The sequence below is a fragment of the Drosophila simulans genome, chromosome 2L (assembly GCF_016746395.2).
Source record: "Drosophila simulans strain w501 chromosome 2L, Prin_Dsim_3.1, whole genome shotgun sequence".
In the NCBI taxonomy this organism is placed as follows: Eukaryota; Metazoa; Arthropoda; class Insecta; order Diptera; family Drosophilidae; genus Drosophila; species Drosophila simulans.
The window spans coordinates 8,215,383-8,234,763 of record NC_052520.2 but is presented as its reverse complement, the minus strand read 5'-3'; the positions used below and the strand labels follow the sequence as shown (position 1 = coordinate 8,234,763).

General features: G+C 39.7%; 1 protein-coding gene across 4 annotated transcripts in view; it reads left to right on the top strand.

Moving 5' to 3' along the window:
* The window catches only part of LOC6731469 (tyrosine-protein kinase Btk29A), a 41,316-nt gene that overhangs the window by 10,816 nt on the left and 11,119 nt on the right, over window positions 1–19,381 (top strand). For 2 of the 4 annotated variants that reach the window (XM_016178645.3, XM_016178646.3), the window contains exons 3-5: window positions 5,818–5,913; window positions 5,974–6,166; window positions 6,481–6,627. In XM_016178645.3, coding sequence (XP_016024151.1) covers window positions 5,818–5,913; window positions 5,974–6,166; window positions 6,481–6,627 — 436 coding nt within the window. Of the gene's footprint in view, window positions 1–5,817; window positions 5,914–5,973; window positions 6,167–6,480; window positions 6,628–12,274; window positions 12,636–17,875; window positions 18,117–19,381 lie in introns of those variants that run through there. The other 2 variants (XM_016178648.3, XM_016178644.3) reach the window with 2 other exon arrangements.

Genomic DNA, 19,381 nt, shown 5'->3' with positions numbered 1-19,381 from the left:
TTCCCATTCAGGACAGATGGAAAAGCAGATGAAATGCAGTGAACGACCTCCTCAGCGATTCGCCGATGTCTGTGAATGGAAGGCGGCTGGAGAAATGCATTTATCAAAACATAAAAATAAACACGAATTGCTTCGGAAATAGACAAAGGGCGCAGCGACCAAATGTTGCCCACAAAATAACGAAAAGAAGGAATTTGTATGTGCATATATATGTACATATGTACATATATATTTAAACAGCTAACCAAGCAGAGGAAAATGCTTAAGAATGTCCGTGCGTAGGGGTACATATATGTATGTACATATGTACATGTGTACACTTTCGACTATGGCTTTTCCTTCGTTTTCCACAGCTGTCAGAGAAATACCCTTTTCTTTCCTTCTGCGTGTTGTAATTGCTTGATATTTGGTTAGATTTCGAGGGATAGGAATTTTTGGGATTGGGGGTTTTCTTTCGGATCCACTCGCCGCTGACCTTATGACTGACAATTTCCTCAGCACATTTATCTCTTTGGGTCCCCTGCTATCGCACTTTTTGTTCCCCACTCACTTTTCAATTATTCCTCTTTTCCTTTGTCTCAGCGGCAGACAAGTTTTCCATATGTGTGTGTTTGCTTAATACGTTTTAAGCGCTTTTTAAGCGTTCAAGTCACGATTTTCATATTTATAGAGTTTGTCGAGGAAAAGCGGCGGGGAGTGGGTTGGATCGCTGATTGATCAGCTGTATATATGTTTATGTGGATGTGCAAGCTCTTCTTGATGCCTATCTGGATTCGATTTTTCTTCTCCACTCTGTCGTTGTCTTTTCTTTTCTATAAATTTAATTATTAGGGTTGCCCGAAGGCAACTTTGAACTTTGTCTTATCCTTAATTACATCGCCAACGCTTTTTCGGTTTTTCCCAAGATTTCCATGGGTATTTCTCTCATTCTGCGACCCAATGATGGATCACTCCCATCTGCTGGGGAATTCCAGCGAAATGGCACTTCATGCTTTGGTGACTTTTCTCAGGACGAATATAACTCACTAAAGTATAACAAAACATATCAAAAATAAAAGTAATAAATATAATAATTTATTAGTGAAATTGTTCAAAGATAGGATATTAATACCTGTTTTTCAAAATATATAGAATATGATATGTAACACATATAATTATGAAAATTGCATATTAAACGAAATGTTTTTGTAACTCCTTATAACACTCTTTTAAATACCATATTTTCCACAATACTTAATCTGCATACAATTTTCTGATATCTGATATAATTCTCAATGTGATGTACGGCGTGGAGTTTAATGCAAATTTAGCGATAAAACCACGCAGAGGAAGTGAAGTTTTTCTGTTGACAGGAAGAGGCGAAGACAGCCGACATAGATGAACATGGAATGATTTAGCACAAATTACCCACACTAAAATTAATTACTTCGTCTTGACCAGAACAGAACAGAACAGAACAGAACATCCCGAGTCAACCAACCGTGTCCTTTTGATGGCTGGGAACGAGCACCGAAAGAGCAGCGAAACCAACTGAAACTATGGCATAGGAAAATTTTCGTTTTCATTGGAAAAATGCATAAATTTTCCACGAAACTGGGGAATGAGATGCAAGGCAAGGAAACAACTTGGCTGTCTTTGTTTACATACTTCTTTTAACTGAAATTTATCGCCCGTCGCCGCTCCTACGCGTGAAATTGTAATAATTAAGGAAAAAAAAACCGGGGAGGTTGGGGAAATTGAAAAACCATTACGCCGAAGCATTTTGTATGCCCGGTTTTCTCTTTATTACAGTTATAATTTATTTGAGGCGATTTTTCAATCGCACTCCACATGCGGTCAGTTTAAGAAGCGCTCCCTCGCAGTTGCAATCAATCATAGGAATTGTCAGGGGGTTCCCCCACTCTATAAACATATATATATCTGTATATACATGTAGTTTCCCTCGATCAATCGAAGGGAACATGTGTGTACACAGTACATATCTTGCCCGATTCGTTACGCGGCTCAAAGTCGAAACGAAATGGCATTTGAACATGCCACATGAGGCAGTTGGGTTTTCATTAATCAACATTGTAAAGTTACCACTTTTGAACCTCGAGGATGCACTTGAGTGGGCGATTTAGATACAGAGTGGGAGGGCATACACTTCACTCTGTCCAAATGTCCAGTGGAGTGCATCTAGCATTATAATCGGGGTTATATCATTCTAAACTTAAGAGCACTTCTAGTCGGCATCGTGGGAATATCAATTTTGGGGAGTGTTTCTAGCATAAAAATATATTAAAATCAGCAGTAAAATTCGAATTGATGTATATTAGCTTCTTATTTTAATTACATTTTCCACTTATACTCACCTCACCTCATTCTTCAATTATCGTTTCAGTTTCCACGCTCTCTCTTTCTGCTAACCCACTCCACTTTGACCCCCGGCAATGGCAATTTTCACTTAATCGTTTTTCTTTATGCTGCTGGTACTCAATTTTCCGGGACTTTGTTGCGTTTTCCTTCGCCGACTCCCCTATTTTTCATTATATTTCGTATTTTCTCCTAGTTTCTTTTTTTTCCATTTTTGTTTTTTTTTTGCCTACCTGAGGTGCATTTTGCTTTGACAGCTCTCTCAATTATGCACAGGTGATTGCCGTGCCATTAGGACGCTCTTTTCCCAACCCTCGCTGTTTTTCCCTTTAACAATAGAATTAAATAAGGATGCACACTGGTGCCTTTACAGGTGCGTTTCGTGTTTCAACCTGTTGTCCCTTTTGGCATATTGTGTTACATTTGGTGGTCCCTCGGCGACATTTTATTCACTTGCTTCCGGAAATTCCTTTGCCATTTTGAGAGTGTAGTAAATTATGCAAGAAAAACGCGTTTTTAACAAGCGGAGAATAATTAAATAAAATATTCCCATTTCTTAAAGAATAAGCCCGAAGGAAGTTGGTTTCTATCCCTCACTCTGTTTGTTTAACCAACTTTCGACGACGTAAACCAGGTTCAGACATAAACCATTTCCATTTCCATATTCATTCTGTGTTTTTACGACTTTATTTCTTGGCCTGAGGCAATTTCTGAAATGTTCAAGAGCCAAACTGCATTTTGTTAATCAATTTGATTAATGTTGCCCTAATTGACTTTCACTTGGCGGAGTTTCATTTTGTCTGGGCCTTTCCATTTCGTTAAAAGAGGGTATATATATTTTTCTTCTTTTTACCAGAATTTTGGCCAACCTGTTTTACAGGGTATTCCGCTTTATTTTTCGTTTTTAGCTAAAGGAAATTTCCATACGGGTTTGAAAGATCTCAATTTAATTGCCGGCAATTTTTAGCTCGTTTTCACTCGGAATCAGTAGCAGCTGCATCTCCATTTCGCTTATTGATGCCACATGTCGGAACACATGCTCAACATTTGCGCAACCTTTGGCAACAGCTCCAGATACAGATACAGATACATTTGTATTTGCCAGTGCATTGACCTTTTCACCAAAGGGAAATATCTCCAAGTCGCAACTTTGTTCGCTGATATCAAAGCAGAAAGCATAACTAGCAGTTATGTAGTAGTTCTACTTTTCATTTCTACATCCATTTCGGTTCAGTTCAGCGCAGCTCAGTTCAGTTAGTTGGCTATTCACGAGAAAGTGGCACGACATGCTCCTCCTTCTGCTCCAACTGCTACTCCTCTTACTCCTCCTTCATTTCCAACCAAGCTAACTTGGCGTGTTCAGGAAGCATCGTCTGGCCAACTATACTGAAACTGGGTTGAATTGGGCTGACAGACGCCGGATGTCATCTAGCTGTCGGACTATTTTCCTATTTTCCCCCCACCTCATCATTTCTGCTTCTTGCTCCTATTGATGATGTTACTTCGCCTCGCCCACTCCATTGACGTAGGATTTTTCAATTCACGGAAAGTTCTTTTTGGTTTCTAAGGGAAAAGGGGCACGAACTGCGTTAGCTAATAAGGCATTCTTGGTTGCATTATTACATATATAGATTGCATATATACATATATGTACATATATTACAGAATCTTGATTATATCATGATTTCAATATTACTTAACTACTAACTGCAATATACCATTTTTTTTTTTTTAAATTCCCTACTATCCATATCATTTCCGTGCGCTGACAGGCCCAATAAACCAAGTTAACTGGATGCCGAAAAATGTGCGCCATTTAAGCTCGTTTCGCTCCTTTTTTCGGCATCGTCTTGGCATTCCACTTGACGGCACTTGAGCAACGTCGTCAACGTCCTTTTTTTTTGCGCAAGGGGGAATTTTTGCACGTGTGCCGCCACTTGACGGCAACTTTGGAGGGGGGCGCGGAGGGGGGGGGGGAGTCCCGGCCAAGACGGTGCAACAATTGGGGAAGACCTTAAAGCGCTGCCAGCTCAATTAAGTCAACGTAATTGGCCTAATTGACTCCGACGGCCAACAAAGGCTGCCTTCTAAGACGCTCATAACTTTTGGGGCATCGTAAGGTGGAACACACAGGCAGTTTGGAGAGTGAAGATTTTGAGGACCGGCTGATAAGCACGTTGTTGGCTGTCGGGTTAGCTTTTGGCCCCTACTTATCGCAGCAACCCAGAAAAAAAATCTATCCAAACACAAAGTGAGGCAAGCAACAACGGCAGACGCAACATAAAAACCTCATCAACAACAGCGTTGACACAAAGACCTCAAATAAACAAGCAGCAATTTCAAAATAAGAAAAAAAATAAAAATAAAAACAAAAGCTATACAGAAAAAAAAAAACACAAACAAAGGGAGGGGGAGGGTAGTAAAAAACAAAATCTGAAATTCAACAAAGAAATTGAACTTCCTTCTTGGCTTTTTAAAACTTCAAGTTGTTAAGGAAGTGCAGAGCAAAAAAAAGAGTTTAAATTGTTTTTATATTTTGGCCAAGGTTGAGATATTGAAGCATACCTTATAAAATTACAATCCCTTAATACAACACTGAAAAAAAGTGATTATAAAAACCAGTTTAACGTTGATCCATTCGGTGGATATTTTAATCAATTTTTCTTTGTGTACATAAAACTTGTGCATAAAAAGTCAAAACCTATTTGGGTTAAGCCAAAAGCTAAAAGGTTGGAGGGGAAAAGAGGAGCGAGTGGGGAAGACGCAAACATGAGCCAGCAGAAAATCAAATTCAACTTCAAATTTGTAATGAAATTGAAAATGCGTATATGTGTGTATGTGTGTGTGTGGGGGGAGGGGGTCAGGAAAAGCCAACTTGGCGGGCAATTGAGAATTGAAATTGAAACTCGCACTCCACTCGAAAATGAGCAGGAAAATGCACAAGGCGATCCGTTAAATTGGCGCTGCTAATGTGTGAGTTTTGTGCGATGAGTGGCAAAGATGATAATGCCAATGAACATGGGGCTGCTAATGGGTCCGATGATGATGATTGAAGAAGCCAATTTATCGAGGGTATGCTGTAATGGAATGAAAGTCTGTTGCTCGAAGTGTTTCTTGTTTCTCGTTTGTTGAAAACGAAAACGAACTTCCGTGTTCGTGGTGGAATTTAATTAGAATGAATTGGAGCAGAACTATATTTTTAATCGATTCGTATAGTTCACAGCGAACTATTTATTAGGGAATTTGATACACTTGGAAGTAATTAAAGTTAATTTACTTTTAATTGGAAGAAAGTTTAATTCGGAATAGAATCTTAGAAGGGGTGGGTTTCTTCTATAGTACCTAAATAGGTTGAATTAGATATCACTATAATTTGTTTTACTAAGATATAAATGCTTATCTAGTTTATTTCAATAACTACAAATAATAACTACTTTTGCCATTCATTTGATTCACTTTCAGCGGAGACGCGAACGTGGTCGCATTCATTTGAAGGGCGTTCGCCTGGTGGAGGAGGCGACGGTCAGCGGCGAGGGCGGCGATCCCTTTGCACCGGATGTGAGTAGCCAGAAATGATTTGGGAAAATATGTTTCATTAACAAACGATGAAATCCCCAGGGTTATCCGTTCCAAGTGGGCTACTGTGAGATCTCTGCGTCGGCCAATTCGCATCAGCTGGAGAACGGCAGCGGCGGAGGCGTTGGTGGAATCGAGGGTCAGCAGAGTGGACGAGCGGTGCCACAGTACACACTCTACGTGATCGCCAACAGCGAAAAGGAGCGCAGCGAGTGGATCCGCGCCATCCGCCAAGGTGAGAGCCCCCAATTGACTCGATTGATGATGACCCAGTAATAAAGACAAAGGCAAGGGAGCCAGCCAAACTGCAGCTGTTTTTGGCCAGATCAATCGAAATCGATAAGAAGTAGTCGTGTTCAGTTCAAGAAGCGCCTGTAAATTAGGGAAAAAGTAACGTAAAGCAATCAAAAGGGTTTAAGTGGTTAAAGGCAGATGGGTTCATCAGTTTAGAAGACATGAAAATAAAATCATGGAAAATTATTGCGTATGCTTAAAAATTGGCAATATTTAATATTATAATCTTTATTACTTATATTGTCTTATTTTCAGTTTGTGAGGATAGTAATACTCCAAAATCGTACCGCTATCATCCGGGTTTGTGGTCTGGAAAGAAGTGGAGCTGCTGCAAGGGATTATCTCGAAGCACCTTTGGTTGCAGAGCAGCTGCCCATTGGCGTGAGGCAAACAATAATCCAAGTAAGTAAATATTATGTTATAATGCTTAATATGTTGTTAAAAAATATAGAAAAGAAATAGTAATACAGTTTAAGATCACATCAACCTTTTCGCGTAATTAACTTCTTTTCATTGTATTGTTAGGTTTCATTATTGAATATTATCTAAGTTTATAATAGCTATATTCTCTTAAAGAATATGCAAAGTTTTCCAAACGAGTTGTGATTTCTGAACTAGAATAATGTATATCTTCAATGCGAAGAGGAGCCCGACTCTCTGGCGCAGTTGAAGAACCTCTTGAGGCTAGCCTTGACTGGCGACTTCCTTTGCCGTGTCAGGCAAATGTCATTGTCAACTGTGGGAGTTCCCCCCACTGCCAGCCACTTTCCCTGACCCCCTCCCCAAATAGCCGCTGATATGCCCCGGGGGGGAAGTGTCTCGCCCCATTCGAAAATGCTCCTTTGTATCTGCACATTTTTTTCTCACTTATCGCCCCTCGTTTTTCACACACATGTTCTGCATTCGCAACGCTTTTCCTTTTTCCTGTCGTCAGGCCTTATTTGACACATTGTCTGCGGTGCCAACTGGCTCCCCATTTGGATTTTTCTCCATTGCATATTGTGTGTGCGTGTCTCAAGTGCAGCTCTTCTACTTTTCTAAGCCGTTAATGAGCAGGCTCGAAAGGAGTCTGGGTTTGGAGCGAAGTATCTGAGAGTTACGCAGATACTTGCACACACTTGCAGATACTTCTGTGTGGCCGGAACAAATACCTCAACAAAATGGTCATATTGCTGGGTATACAACTCTAATGCAAGTTGGCACCTGTCGGTAAGTTTTTTCTTTTTTATTGACTGGGTGTTAATTCCCTATAACGTGCCTGTGGTCAGCAAATAGTTGCTATTTGCCTGTGGATTGCAGGTAACTTTTACATTTGCTGCAGAAAAAAGCCACAAGTTTGAAAACAATAGCTAAAATGAAATGTAAATTATATTGGTTCTACTGCTTTCGTCACTAAAGTCTTGAGAAGATATCTTAACTCACGAGACTTACTGTTTGATCTCATAAGATTGTGTCACAGGTTTTGAGTCATCAAAACAAATCTTTGGGTTGGCATTAGATAAAAGAACATACAGGAAATTAACAAATAACAAGATGGTTAAAAAAGAGACACCTTTCTTCGTTATCTTCAATAAACCAAAGACAAAATGCCCAAAAGAAATGCTTCACAATAGATTTCTTCTTTTTGTTCACAATCTAATGTAAACACCATTTTGCCTGTCACTATATCCCAAATCCTTTGCTCTCATTATCGGCTGTCATAAATATTTTGATGTAGATTACCAATTGTGCCGGCACCTTCTGCCACCTTAACCCCTGACCGCCGGAGGCAGCTGAAATTATGGTCGAGAACTTTTCCCATTCGCCGACAGCCCGCAGATGTCAAGCTGATGTTCTGATTGCTCATTTGTGTCATCAGATTAGATTTGGAAATGGAAACGAAACTGGGAACTGGGAAGATCCCTTAAATGACATGTGTGGCCACATTGTGTCCCACTGTTTGACAGTTCCACCGCATTTTAGGGCACAACAAACTTCAGCTGCCCCATGGTGGCGATATCTTCATGAGGATTCTTCCCATCTTCCTTTTTTTTTTTTTTAAATTTTTGTACTTTAGGGGGACATCAATTAGAGGCGTCACTTTAAATTGCCGTTAAGTCTGCCAATTTCGGCGAGTCATTGGCTGGAATGAGCATCTCGAAGGGATGGAGGCAAGGCAAGGAGCCAAGCGGAAATAACAATAAAAATCAGGTCGCCTTCATCTTCATTTATCAGGCGAAGACAATGAAAGTGGAATGACTGGGCCCGCGATTGCGGCAGCGTGTCAGTTGCCGTTACAATAAATTAGCCTGTCAATTTTCTCCTTCGGTTATCGTTCACCCCAACCCACCCCTCCTCATGGCCCTACGCCCCCGCAAACCGCGAGGTCTTTGGAAATTAATTACACTACCCGAAATCCTTTTCCCTCCACATTTTGACTTTCGCCGCGTGCCATCGTTTGGTTTGGTATGATTGCATTTAAGATCCACTTCGCATGACTCTCGAAATGGCCAGCAAAATCGAGGGTGAGATGATTAAGAGGAAAAGTGTTGAGCTCCTGACAACGATAAAGATATATTGCCATAAATTTGTTGACTCGGAATGAAGTGCAAGCTAAAAACCCTTTTGAAAATGACAACTAACTAGCAAATTGTATAAAATGTTTAATGGAATCATCATTACCATTATGGTAATAAAAGTGTTAAATTTATAACTCTCAGTGGCGACAGAGAAAAGAATGTTGGAATCTTCCACGATTCATGCTAAAGATGAAAATAAATGAAGTAATAAACCCAACTAAGCTGAATAATAATCAGGCGATACGCAGAAAGTAGGGTCCGCTAGCTGCAATTTAACGATGTCGTTGCTCTTTCTCCAGATTTTTCTGTTGTGTCTCGGATTTTCGAGTTCTGTTCCACTATTCCCGAAAAAACAAAGATTTATGGGTCTCGTTTTAAGTGCTTCAAAAATAGTTTCATGTTGTGATTATTATCTGGGTTGCCCGTGAAAAGGAAGGAAGGGGGTACAATATCTAAGCCATAAAAAAGTGAACTCGAAAACAAAGAAGCGCGGGTTTGAAAGAAGTTTTTCTATTAAGTTTTAAACCTGACTTTTGTGGGTTGCACTTTTTTCGTATCTCCTTTTTTGTCTTCTTATTTTTATTATTTTGACAAACCGAAGCAGCGACGAACACCCCCACCAAGAGCAGGGAGGTTTCCTTTTGGCCAGTGGCCACATCTCCAAAACTGGTTTGGGTTTCTTTAGCCACCACGGATGTATCCGAAAAGGCAGCCAGTTGCCAGTTCGATATTTAAGAGCACAGGCCAAGAGAACAGCGGCAGCCAAACAAAGTCAGACCGACGAAAAGTAAAAAAAAAAGCTGAAACCCGAAGTACAAACTGGTTTTTATTTTGGCTCTGGCCTGGGCCAATTGTTTAAGCCTCGAATGGGAAAAGTAAACAACAACAAGAACAACAACTGGCCAGTATCTTGGTATCACCATTGTTGCGATTGTGTGTGTGTGTGAGTGTGCCTAGGCACGTGCATTGAACTTGGCTCGAAAAACTAGGATGTGTAAGCCAATAGACTTATGGAGGCGATGGATGCTGCTTCCTTTCTTTGAACGCCGCAGGCTATGAATTCTGCGGCTGGGGAGGATGGACTGGCTTGTCCATCTGTCAGTGTGTCGGCGGTGCGCCTGTCCCCCTGATGATTTGATTAATTTTGCTATTAACCGATCTTGGCCAGACTTGGTCCGCCTCCCGCCATTTGATTGTAATTAGGTGCCCCTTGTTGTCTCTCCTGCAGCTCGGAAAAGAACAACCAAAATGCGTCGGGTGAGTGACCATGAAAACGGACCTAAACTCCGCGTACGATAAAAGTCAAAGTACACTTCAATACATTTTAAAACATCTTACAAACATTTAAATAAACTTAACATATCATGTAATCATTCATGTACTTTTAATTTCATTTGTGACTTTATTGATGGCATAGAAACGTTTATCCTTGATTTTTCCTGGCTGTCTTTAGGTTGATTGTGAAGTTGCTTGTATTTTTTCTGAGTGCATGCAGTCTGAATCGCGTTGCTGTTCCCGTTCTTGAAAACCAATCCGCCAGACGAGAAACGCGCCTTTGCGCCTTGTGTTTGTTGTTGCTGCTGCTTTTTGTTCATGCATCTTCAGTGGCTGCTGGCTGCGATGCCTTCGACCTGCCCAATGTGCCTCGCATTTGGCTCCATTCGGTTGGATTCTGCTCTGCTCCGTTCTGGTTGGGTCGGATCTTTCAAAAAGTTTTAGGCCGGAGTGCGGCATCCCCGCCATCCCCCCGCCGCATACCCTGGCCATCCTGCCATGATTAATGATGCGTTCTGTTGTGATTCGTTCTAAACGTGGGAAATCGGCAGCAGAAGCCGAGCTTTCGAATGGTTTGAACCCTTCGTTTTTATTTATTTCGCTTTGGACCGTTCTCCTTTGTTAACTCACTCAGATCTCTTAACCTTTCCATCTCGCAAAAGACCACGCAATAATTATTTTTGGCCATACATAATATCTTGGCAAATTTCTCAACCAATTAATTTCTTTTCACGACCAACTGTGGCGTGTGACAAGTGTTTGATTTCCCATTATCATTTGGTTGGTATTATGTAAACGCTTAAAGCCTGGTCTTCGGACAGGATTTGTTATGCTAAGCCCGGTAATTACCTCATGTCTGCAAAAAGCCAGGAAAATTAAGAAAGAATTTCTATCATTCTTCAAGCAGGTTTGCGAGTTAATCAGAATCATTTAATCATGTGATATTGAGAGGTTTAAGTCGAATTCATTTGATGGATGGTATGATAATGATTTCTTTATACTTATGTTAATGCTTAAGCGGAATTTTTTATCCATTTCTCGAATACAAGCTAAAGAAAGTTGACAATTGCAAGTGAATTCTTAGGAAATTTAAAAAAAAATACCAGTACGTGCTTTTCGCGATTAAATCATTAATTTAATGGAAATATTTTGGCTAATGCTGCATTAGCGTAATTACAAAAAGTTGTTTTTCTCTTTTCTTAGATAAGAAATCAAGTAATTTTCTATTTCTATTCCATCGGAAACTTCCTTGTTTCGCTTTATTAAGAAAACAAAAATATTTCCCAAAATATTCTTTTGAAGTTGTTTCCCAAACTTTTCCTGTCGCCTTGTTTTTGTTTTCTTGCTTTGCTCCGAAAATGTTTTTCCTAATTGCGTCTTATAATTGATATTAGCCATGTCTGTTCTCTTTCTCTTTCTTTCTCTCCACTCCATTTTGGACATCAGCCGAAAGATGCAGCCACCTCACCCTCCCTTTCTCCATCTCTCACTCGCTCTCTTTTTCGTGTGTGTGTTGCATTACAAGTTGCCTTGCCCAAAAACAAAAATAAACAAAATCTTGCTCTTAAGCATTTTTGCCTCATTTCCTTAGGACTATAGAACTTTATTATAATTATTGGTTAGTGCTATACCCCCAACTCTCGTGCCGTCTCACTTCCACTTGCATTTACGCGTGTAACTAATATTTCACCGATTCTAACTGTAATTTTGACTGGCAAAGTGCACAAGTGCTCATTGATTTGCCTATGCTTCAAAAGCAGCAACAACGTTTGCGGTTAAATTCGCACTTCTCTTTGGCTCCGTTGCATTTTGCTGCTCCACTCTGCTCTCTTCTGATGCTTTATTATTCTCTATACCAGCTGTGCTCCACTCTGCTGGCTCCAGTGTTGTTATTTTACCCCCTACTTGGCAGCTCTCTTAAGATCTGCTGTCCCTCTTTCTCTGTATAGAGGATCGCTCCCCCACAATTGCTTTGCTGCTTACTCCATTTCCACTTGAAAAAAAATATATAAGCAAATTAATTATTATAAACTTTTTCTGAAATTGTGCAACCTTTATTTAAAAAATAGCTGTTTCGTTTTCTTGCTATAAAACCTCGTCACAAAATCAGTTATTTAAATATCAAATTTTTTATTTAAAATCAAATTGTCTTTCTTTGAGTGTAATGTTGACTGTGCTCTCCCATTCTTGCGCTCACTTCTTGAGCTGCTGAGAAGCGCTCGACGCCTGCGCGATCCGAATCCGATTGAGTTTCTTTTGAACCGTCGTCGAGTGCACAACGCAGAGCGGAAAGCGTAAATCGAAAAGCGGTTGCGGTTTCGAATTTAGCTGTTGTTTCGATTGTCGCGTGTGCCATTGAAAAACACAGTAGTTTGTTTTTAGTACCAACTGAATACCACGACGATAACCAAATTGCTAGATCACTCACTGGCTGCGTTAAGCCGCAAAAGTGCAATAAATTAGAAAATTTGTTTACGGCCAAAACGTGCGGCGCCGACAAAATGTAAATGCTCAGGCAAAAGTGAAGTTTGCTCAAAAGGCCAAAAAGTGTTCTCAGCCCCAAAAATAAAACCAAATGTAAATATCTACAAATTGAAAAATAAAAAAATAACTGAGAGGCAAAAGTGTTTGCAGCCAGGCGAAGCGAAGATATTGTGCCTTTCTTGACTTATTACCGCTGGAGATCTCACTCATCTCCAAAACTCATTTCTAACAGTAAAAGTTGCTTATGTCACGGCACACACACAAGTACAAACATCTGCGTTCAAACCCTATTTAGTGGACCAATCTGGCAACTCTGGGGAGCCGAGTAAAGTTGTTTAACTTGTTTCTTTTTGGCGTGCCACAGCAGTTTTTCTGCTTTTTGCTTTCGTGCTTATCTTTTGCGCATTTTCTAACAGTCCCCCCTGTCACCTGCCGCCCCCTCTCAGAAATTCATTATTTCTTCTGTCCATTTGCTTAATTAACTTGTCGAAAAAAACACACTTAATACAAAAAACTTACATGAGAAAGAACTTCTCAAAGGTTTATTTTTGGTTTATGGTCTTCTATTGTGTTCTTTTAGTTAGTATCTTCAACCAGTGGATCTAAATTCTTGATTTAGGCACGTGTAAAGATTTTGATTTTCGACGGGTAACTTTTCAGCATTATAGCTAGTTATTTTTATCAGGAAGTTACGAAAATAAATATTTCACAACGTCTAAAATAGTTCTTTAATTTTAGACCCAAGTAATTAACTTCTTATCATATTGATTGTTAATTTTTAAACGAATTCTTAAAAATATGACAAGTACCTTCTTTAAACAGTTTTTATTTTGGTTCTCTACCTGTCTCCCTTTATTTTGTTGCTCCCTTTCACACCAAACCAATTAGCAAAGTGAGGGGCGCCTCCGATCCTAACGAACTTCAATTTCAAAGTCGTTTACGGCTCTCAAAACCTGAGAAGTGTCCTAAGCAGGTAGCCCAAATAGCCGAAATATTCCACTGTTGTGTAATTCAATATTATTCTTGTGGATATTTGTATATTTCCCAAACAGGATCTTCAAACAGCTCTCTTTTCGTTTCTTTCCTCGTTTGCCTTTCGATTGAGTCTTGAGTTTTGAGTTTTAGGTCACTTTGCTTTAACGAGAATTTGTTAGCCGCTCGTCGTTTGTTTCATGTTTATTTTTCGTTGTTTTGTTGTCTCTTGTGAGGCCAGCACGTTCAGGCAAATGCTTAAATACTTAAGCCTGCTTATCACGTAACCCAGCTCAAAAGCAATCCGTGGAAAGCCATGGAATAACACACTACCGACTTAAAACCGAGTGTCCGAAGGCACTCAGTCTACAATAAAAGATGTATTGCCTGGGAGTGGTCGAAAAGGAAGTATCAATCTTCATCGAGTCTTATGTTTATATCATCAGCTGCATGTCTTTTATTATGATCCTGTAAAATGTTTTATCTGAAATATGGAATAAAATTGCCTCTTAAAAATGGAATTAATTTATTCACAATCCATTATGGTGTAGGTAACTCTCAAGGAATCGAAATATTAAAACTCCAAACCGCTTACTCATAGTATGCTCTAGAATCTTGAAAGACTGACTTCTGTAATGAAACCATCTCAAGTGGAATTTCGCAATGCTGCCCAGTAATCCCATTTCCTAAGTACACTATGCATTTCTCAACTTACACTGTGGTTGTGCCCCTACACATTTCTCTCAACTCTCGATTGGCTTATCAGTTTGGCCCTTATCGCATTGCATTCTGTTGATCCAGACAGGGCCATTAAAAAATTACAAAGGCAGCACTAAAAGTGCCGTTTCGAATTTCAATAGAAATCAATTCAAGTCTACTCGTGTTTTCTCAGCTTTCGTGAAGCTTTTGTTTATAGAAAATATTTTCTCCTCATCTCCGCTTCCATGGTGTTCTTTTCATGGAAAGAGGGTCCATAAAAAATAATAAAAATAACAAACCAAAATGCCATTAAAAGGTAGCTTGAAATTGTCATTAAAAACTGAGTAAAAAGCCGAACAAAGGGCCTGAAATGAGTGGGGAAAACAACGGGTGGAGTGAGTGAAAGATATAAAATCCCATACACACATGGCGAAGCATTAAATTTGTAACTCCAAAATGTAACTACCGAGTCATAAATGTTTGGATTACAAATATTTTGATGGCAGCGCCGATTAAACAAGGCGGGAGGTTTACTTTTAACTTCCTCTTGAGTGGTGTGGATAATTCCTGGTAAATGCGATTGGCATCTCTAACCTCTCCATAAACGTAAATAAAACAAACGAGGCGAAATGTTCTTAACAAATGAGCAAACAGTAAAAATCCTCCTGACCAAAGTACCGTCATACAGTTGCGTTCAAAATAATAGTGCAAACTAGAAGTGAAGGAATTAAAATAATTTTATTGTATTTTTATTTCATCAACTATGGGGAATACAAACATCTTATTAAATTGTTAAATCCATAATTTTGTGGACCTCCTTGAACTATTTTGTTGACCGCAGCTGTGCGGTATGTGCTTATGTGTGGCAGGTACCTAAGAGAGTTATTCATTGTCCATGTTAATTATCGGTAGGAAAAATGTATGTTTTCCACTCGCAAACAGGCCAAACCACTTGTGTGGCTGCTTGGCTCAATTTATAATGCAAACCAGGTTTAAAATCGAAGGATCCTCCGCCTAACGGTTATGCGGCACTTCACACACACACACATACACACGAGCTGGTTCAGATAGTCAGGCGCACACAGATACGAAAAGGTAGTTTTCGGATGCCTCTTCGAAGGTTGCAAATAAAAATCGGAAACAAGTTTTTCGCCCCATCTCTTTTTCTCTGCCTTTTTCCTTAGGCAGCTCTCTTTGGAACTGGTTAAAAACTCTTTTTTCGCGAATTGCGAAAGCCTGCACTTAGGATTTTTTTTTTTGCCCATTTTCCTTTGCGGTACCGTTAGCAATTTGCCAAAAGTAAATTGGCCCAAAGATTCAATTGCAATTTGCTGTTTTGCCTGTTGCGGCTGCTGCCAGCCTGTTCATAAAGATTGCATTTTATGGGAGCCCCAAAAGCAACGGGTCAAGGTCAGCTACGTGCCATTTAATTTGTGGAGCTTTTTAGCACCAACTCCGTCGAAAAGTCGAAAAACCCCAAAACAGATTAGGGGAGGGAAAGAAGACGAAGTAGGGACCACAACAGAGGAGGGAATAAAAATGTACAAAAAACATGACAAGCGAAAGCTATAGCCTCTTTCACTCCCTTTTTACCGCTGCCGCTTCTTGACCGCTTTAAATTATTTGGCGGATTTGCTTTGTTCACGCTCCTCAAGTTGCTGGATGTTTTTCGGCTTTAGCATTTACCTTTCGGAATCAGGTCAAAGCGGTTGCTTTCTTTCGCAGTGCCACGCCCCAAACGGTTTATTTTGTATTCGGTTTTTTAACTTGGCAGCGCTTTCCTTTCGCCCGCGGGCAGCATCTTAGCTCTTTTCGGGGATTTTTGCAGGGTCAGGCAAGGTCAATGAGAAGTTCATATATCACCGCTTTACATATTCATTTATTCATTTGTCTGGTTTTTTTTTTTCGTAGTTTACGACAAGTAAAAGTTGAACTGTTTTTTGGTCGTTTTTGTGTCAACACTCACATGTCATTAAAGTCGAAACTTTAATGCCAATTGTGTAAGGCGTGAAAATTTCACTTTTCCAATTCGACACGAGTTTCAAGCTGCAATCTGTAGCACTAATAACTGGCAAATCAACAACAAAGAGCCGTGGCTCAAAGCTGTGATTCAATCAAGTATAAATACTTCTATTGTTTTCGGATTTCCCACGACTTTTCATCAGGCTTTTAACTTTGAATTTTCTCAAATAAACTATTCTGCGCCCTTGGTATTTGAACTTAAGCGTGGAGCATTATAACTTAATGACATAGAGTAAGCATTTATAAGGGTAACCAACTAAACAACAAGTTCGATTTATTTCTTATACAATTTAAATCATGTTTTTTTAACCTTTATGTACTGCTACATGATTTATAAGATACAGCTGTGCACATTTCCAATTTAATTCCATCCACACCTGATCATTTCGATATCGATTTAACTGTTTACCAAGCTTCTACCAATCAGTTTGTAAATAGACCTTAATTTTGATACCGCACCTCGCCCATTTTGCGTAAACCGCACGCCGAGCATCGTTAATCATTTTGAAAGTTCATTAGATTTCGTTGGCTTGTTCCACTGAATTAAGGAACCAACTGGGTAGAAACGACTTGAAATTGATGTTAATTATGTTGCCAACAGTTGCTACTAAAATGAAAAAAAAAAACAAAAAATAATCGTATAAAGAAGAGACACCCAAGCGAGTGTGTGCGTTACAGTGGAGCTCAATGAACTGCGCCTAGGTCTCCTCTGCCCACGGCTATAGATTGTTGTCTCAGATGGCTATTGATGGCGTTTTTTCACTTGACTGGGTGCGTTTTGTTTGGTTCAAGGTTTTCACTTGCCTAATCTGTAGGGTAAATGAAAATTGTTCTACTTACTCCAAAGCCTCATAAATCAATTTTGGTTTTTAAGTTTGGGATACGTCATTAGCTTCTACCGCATGAAAATCGTTATTAATCTTCAGTTGCTGCTGCGACGATTGATTCACTCGAACAATTACAATGCGAAAATCAATGAAGCTGATGATGATTGTCGATAATGATGGGGGCAACCTCAACCGACTTTGGCTGCAGCATCATTAGCATTTGCAGCAGGCTAACCCCGATTCTTTGGCAGCATTGCTCATCTGCATTTTTAAGGAAATTCTCGAGTAATTCGCTATAAAAAACGAGACACGTTTGATGTTCTGCAAACAACAAAGCATAAATCAAATGCAGAATGTGTGTTTGATTTATGGGGGTTTCGTGTGTACATACGTGTGTGTAGTTAAAAGCATGCCTCCAATATTTATATTCAATTGCCAAAACAGGAATTGAAATTTCGTCGGCTTCCTCTGTGGGGTATTTTGTTGTTTTGATTGATTGTTTCAATGGTCAGGCATTTTTTTTTTTTTTTGTTATTTCGCCTTTTTGGCAATTAAAGCATCCATGAATTTGATGGACTTTAAGTAGTGTTGTAGTTTGCTTCCGCAAACGCGTCGTACTTGAGCAGAAGCTCGTTAAGTTGCCGCTGAACCTAATGTATTTATGTGTGACTTTAAGAAATCGCAATTACAAATCGCTGCAAAATAAGCACAAATCGCTTCGAATGGCCAAAAAAATAAAACCGCTTGCCCAACTCAACTTTAATGACCCACAATGCGTCAATGCTCAAACAAATCTATTTCTTCCCCTGTCAGCAGTAAAATTTCAATTAAAATAGTGGCAAAAAATAAGTCGAGTTTAAAAACGCGTGTGCAACGCCAGCGTTTTTGGTTAGCCATCTCAGCCGTGCCCAAATGATTCCCTGCGTGAGTTTGGCCGAAACGAGCGTCATTGGCAACATGAAGGAGCGGGTCAAGGAAATGAAGGTGTTCGGCTGCCGACTCAACTTCTGGAACCACATTGGTCACAGCCTGACCAGTTCCAAAACCAAAGAAGGTAAATATCAAGTCGTTCAATGGAGTTTACCAGTGTTTCACTTCGCGGTTCCTATATTATAAATGTAAATTATTTTGTGTTAAATCTAGCAAACATCAGAACAGAAAAATTTATAGTACTAATACCATTTATTTTGGGTGTGAACACATAACTCAGACAACAAATATACAGGTTCTGTCGCTTTGATTGTGAACTAAAATTAATGAATATAACCGGCTTAAAATTAATAGAATTGGCTTAAATACGATGTGCAAGTGAATTTCTTGTGATGCCTAAAATATTAAATATTTGGTAAATGTATCTGCAGTGTAATCTGGACATGAATGTAAGAAACGTAGAAAGTTCTCTCATTTTCTGTACACCCAAGTGCTGTACAAGCAAACAAATACAATATCTTAGTTTATATATCTTTTTTCTGATAAGAAGCCCCTTTATGGTTCGTTGTTTGTTTATATAAACCGGAAATTTTCGCAACGAAAGCAAATGATTTTAATCTTATGCAGACAATCCCCGCAAAGAGTGCATCAATTACGTAAATATATTGCAGCGTAAACATCTGTAGAGGCTTTGCCATGCCAATTGTAAACACGAATCCATCTGCAGTTGGGTATCGGGATCCATAAGCCAATTCTGAGATGTATTGCCGCATGGCATGCAAAGCGAAAGCTCAACAACTTCCATGGCAGATGAGGCCAAGTCATCCCGCAGAGGCGTCGCTGGCGATGATTGCCTACCAATGCAGCAGTCAGTCGAATCCTGCACTGAGCGAAATACTTTGTCGTTAGTTTAACTTTAAACGGGGAACTGCAAGTTGTTAAAACACTTAATGATATTACATTTATTACTTAAGTACATAGTTACAATGAATTGAATATGTTTCATTATATGAGTAACTATAGTTTTAGAGCCAGTATTTTTTTTGGAGTGCTTGAGCCAAGCCAGCATTTAGCGACAGTCTGTGGATGCGATCGGAGCTGGCCGCTCTTGGATCTCCGCTCCCTGACAATTATCATGATTATATGGCCATGGCTCGGATGGCAGGCGGTTATTAGATGATCGTCAGCAGTGCAGCCGGCGGAGGAGGAGGAGCATGCATCAGAACATATGACAGCAGCTGGGCGAGACGATGCCGGGCACACGATAAAGAAAGGCAGCGAGACAAAGGAGTAGACATGGCAATTGCATAATTGAAATCAATTAGCAGTCCGACCAAGCCCAGAAGAAAAACCTGAAGAGCAGATTCCAGCTATCTAGCTATCCAACCA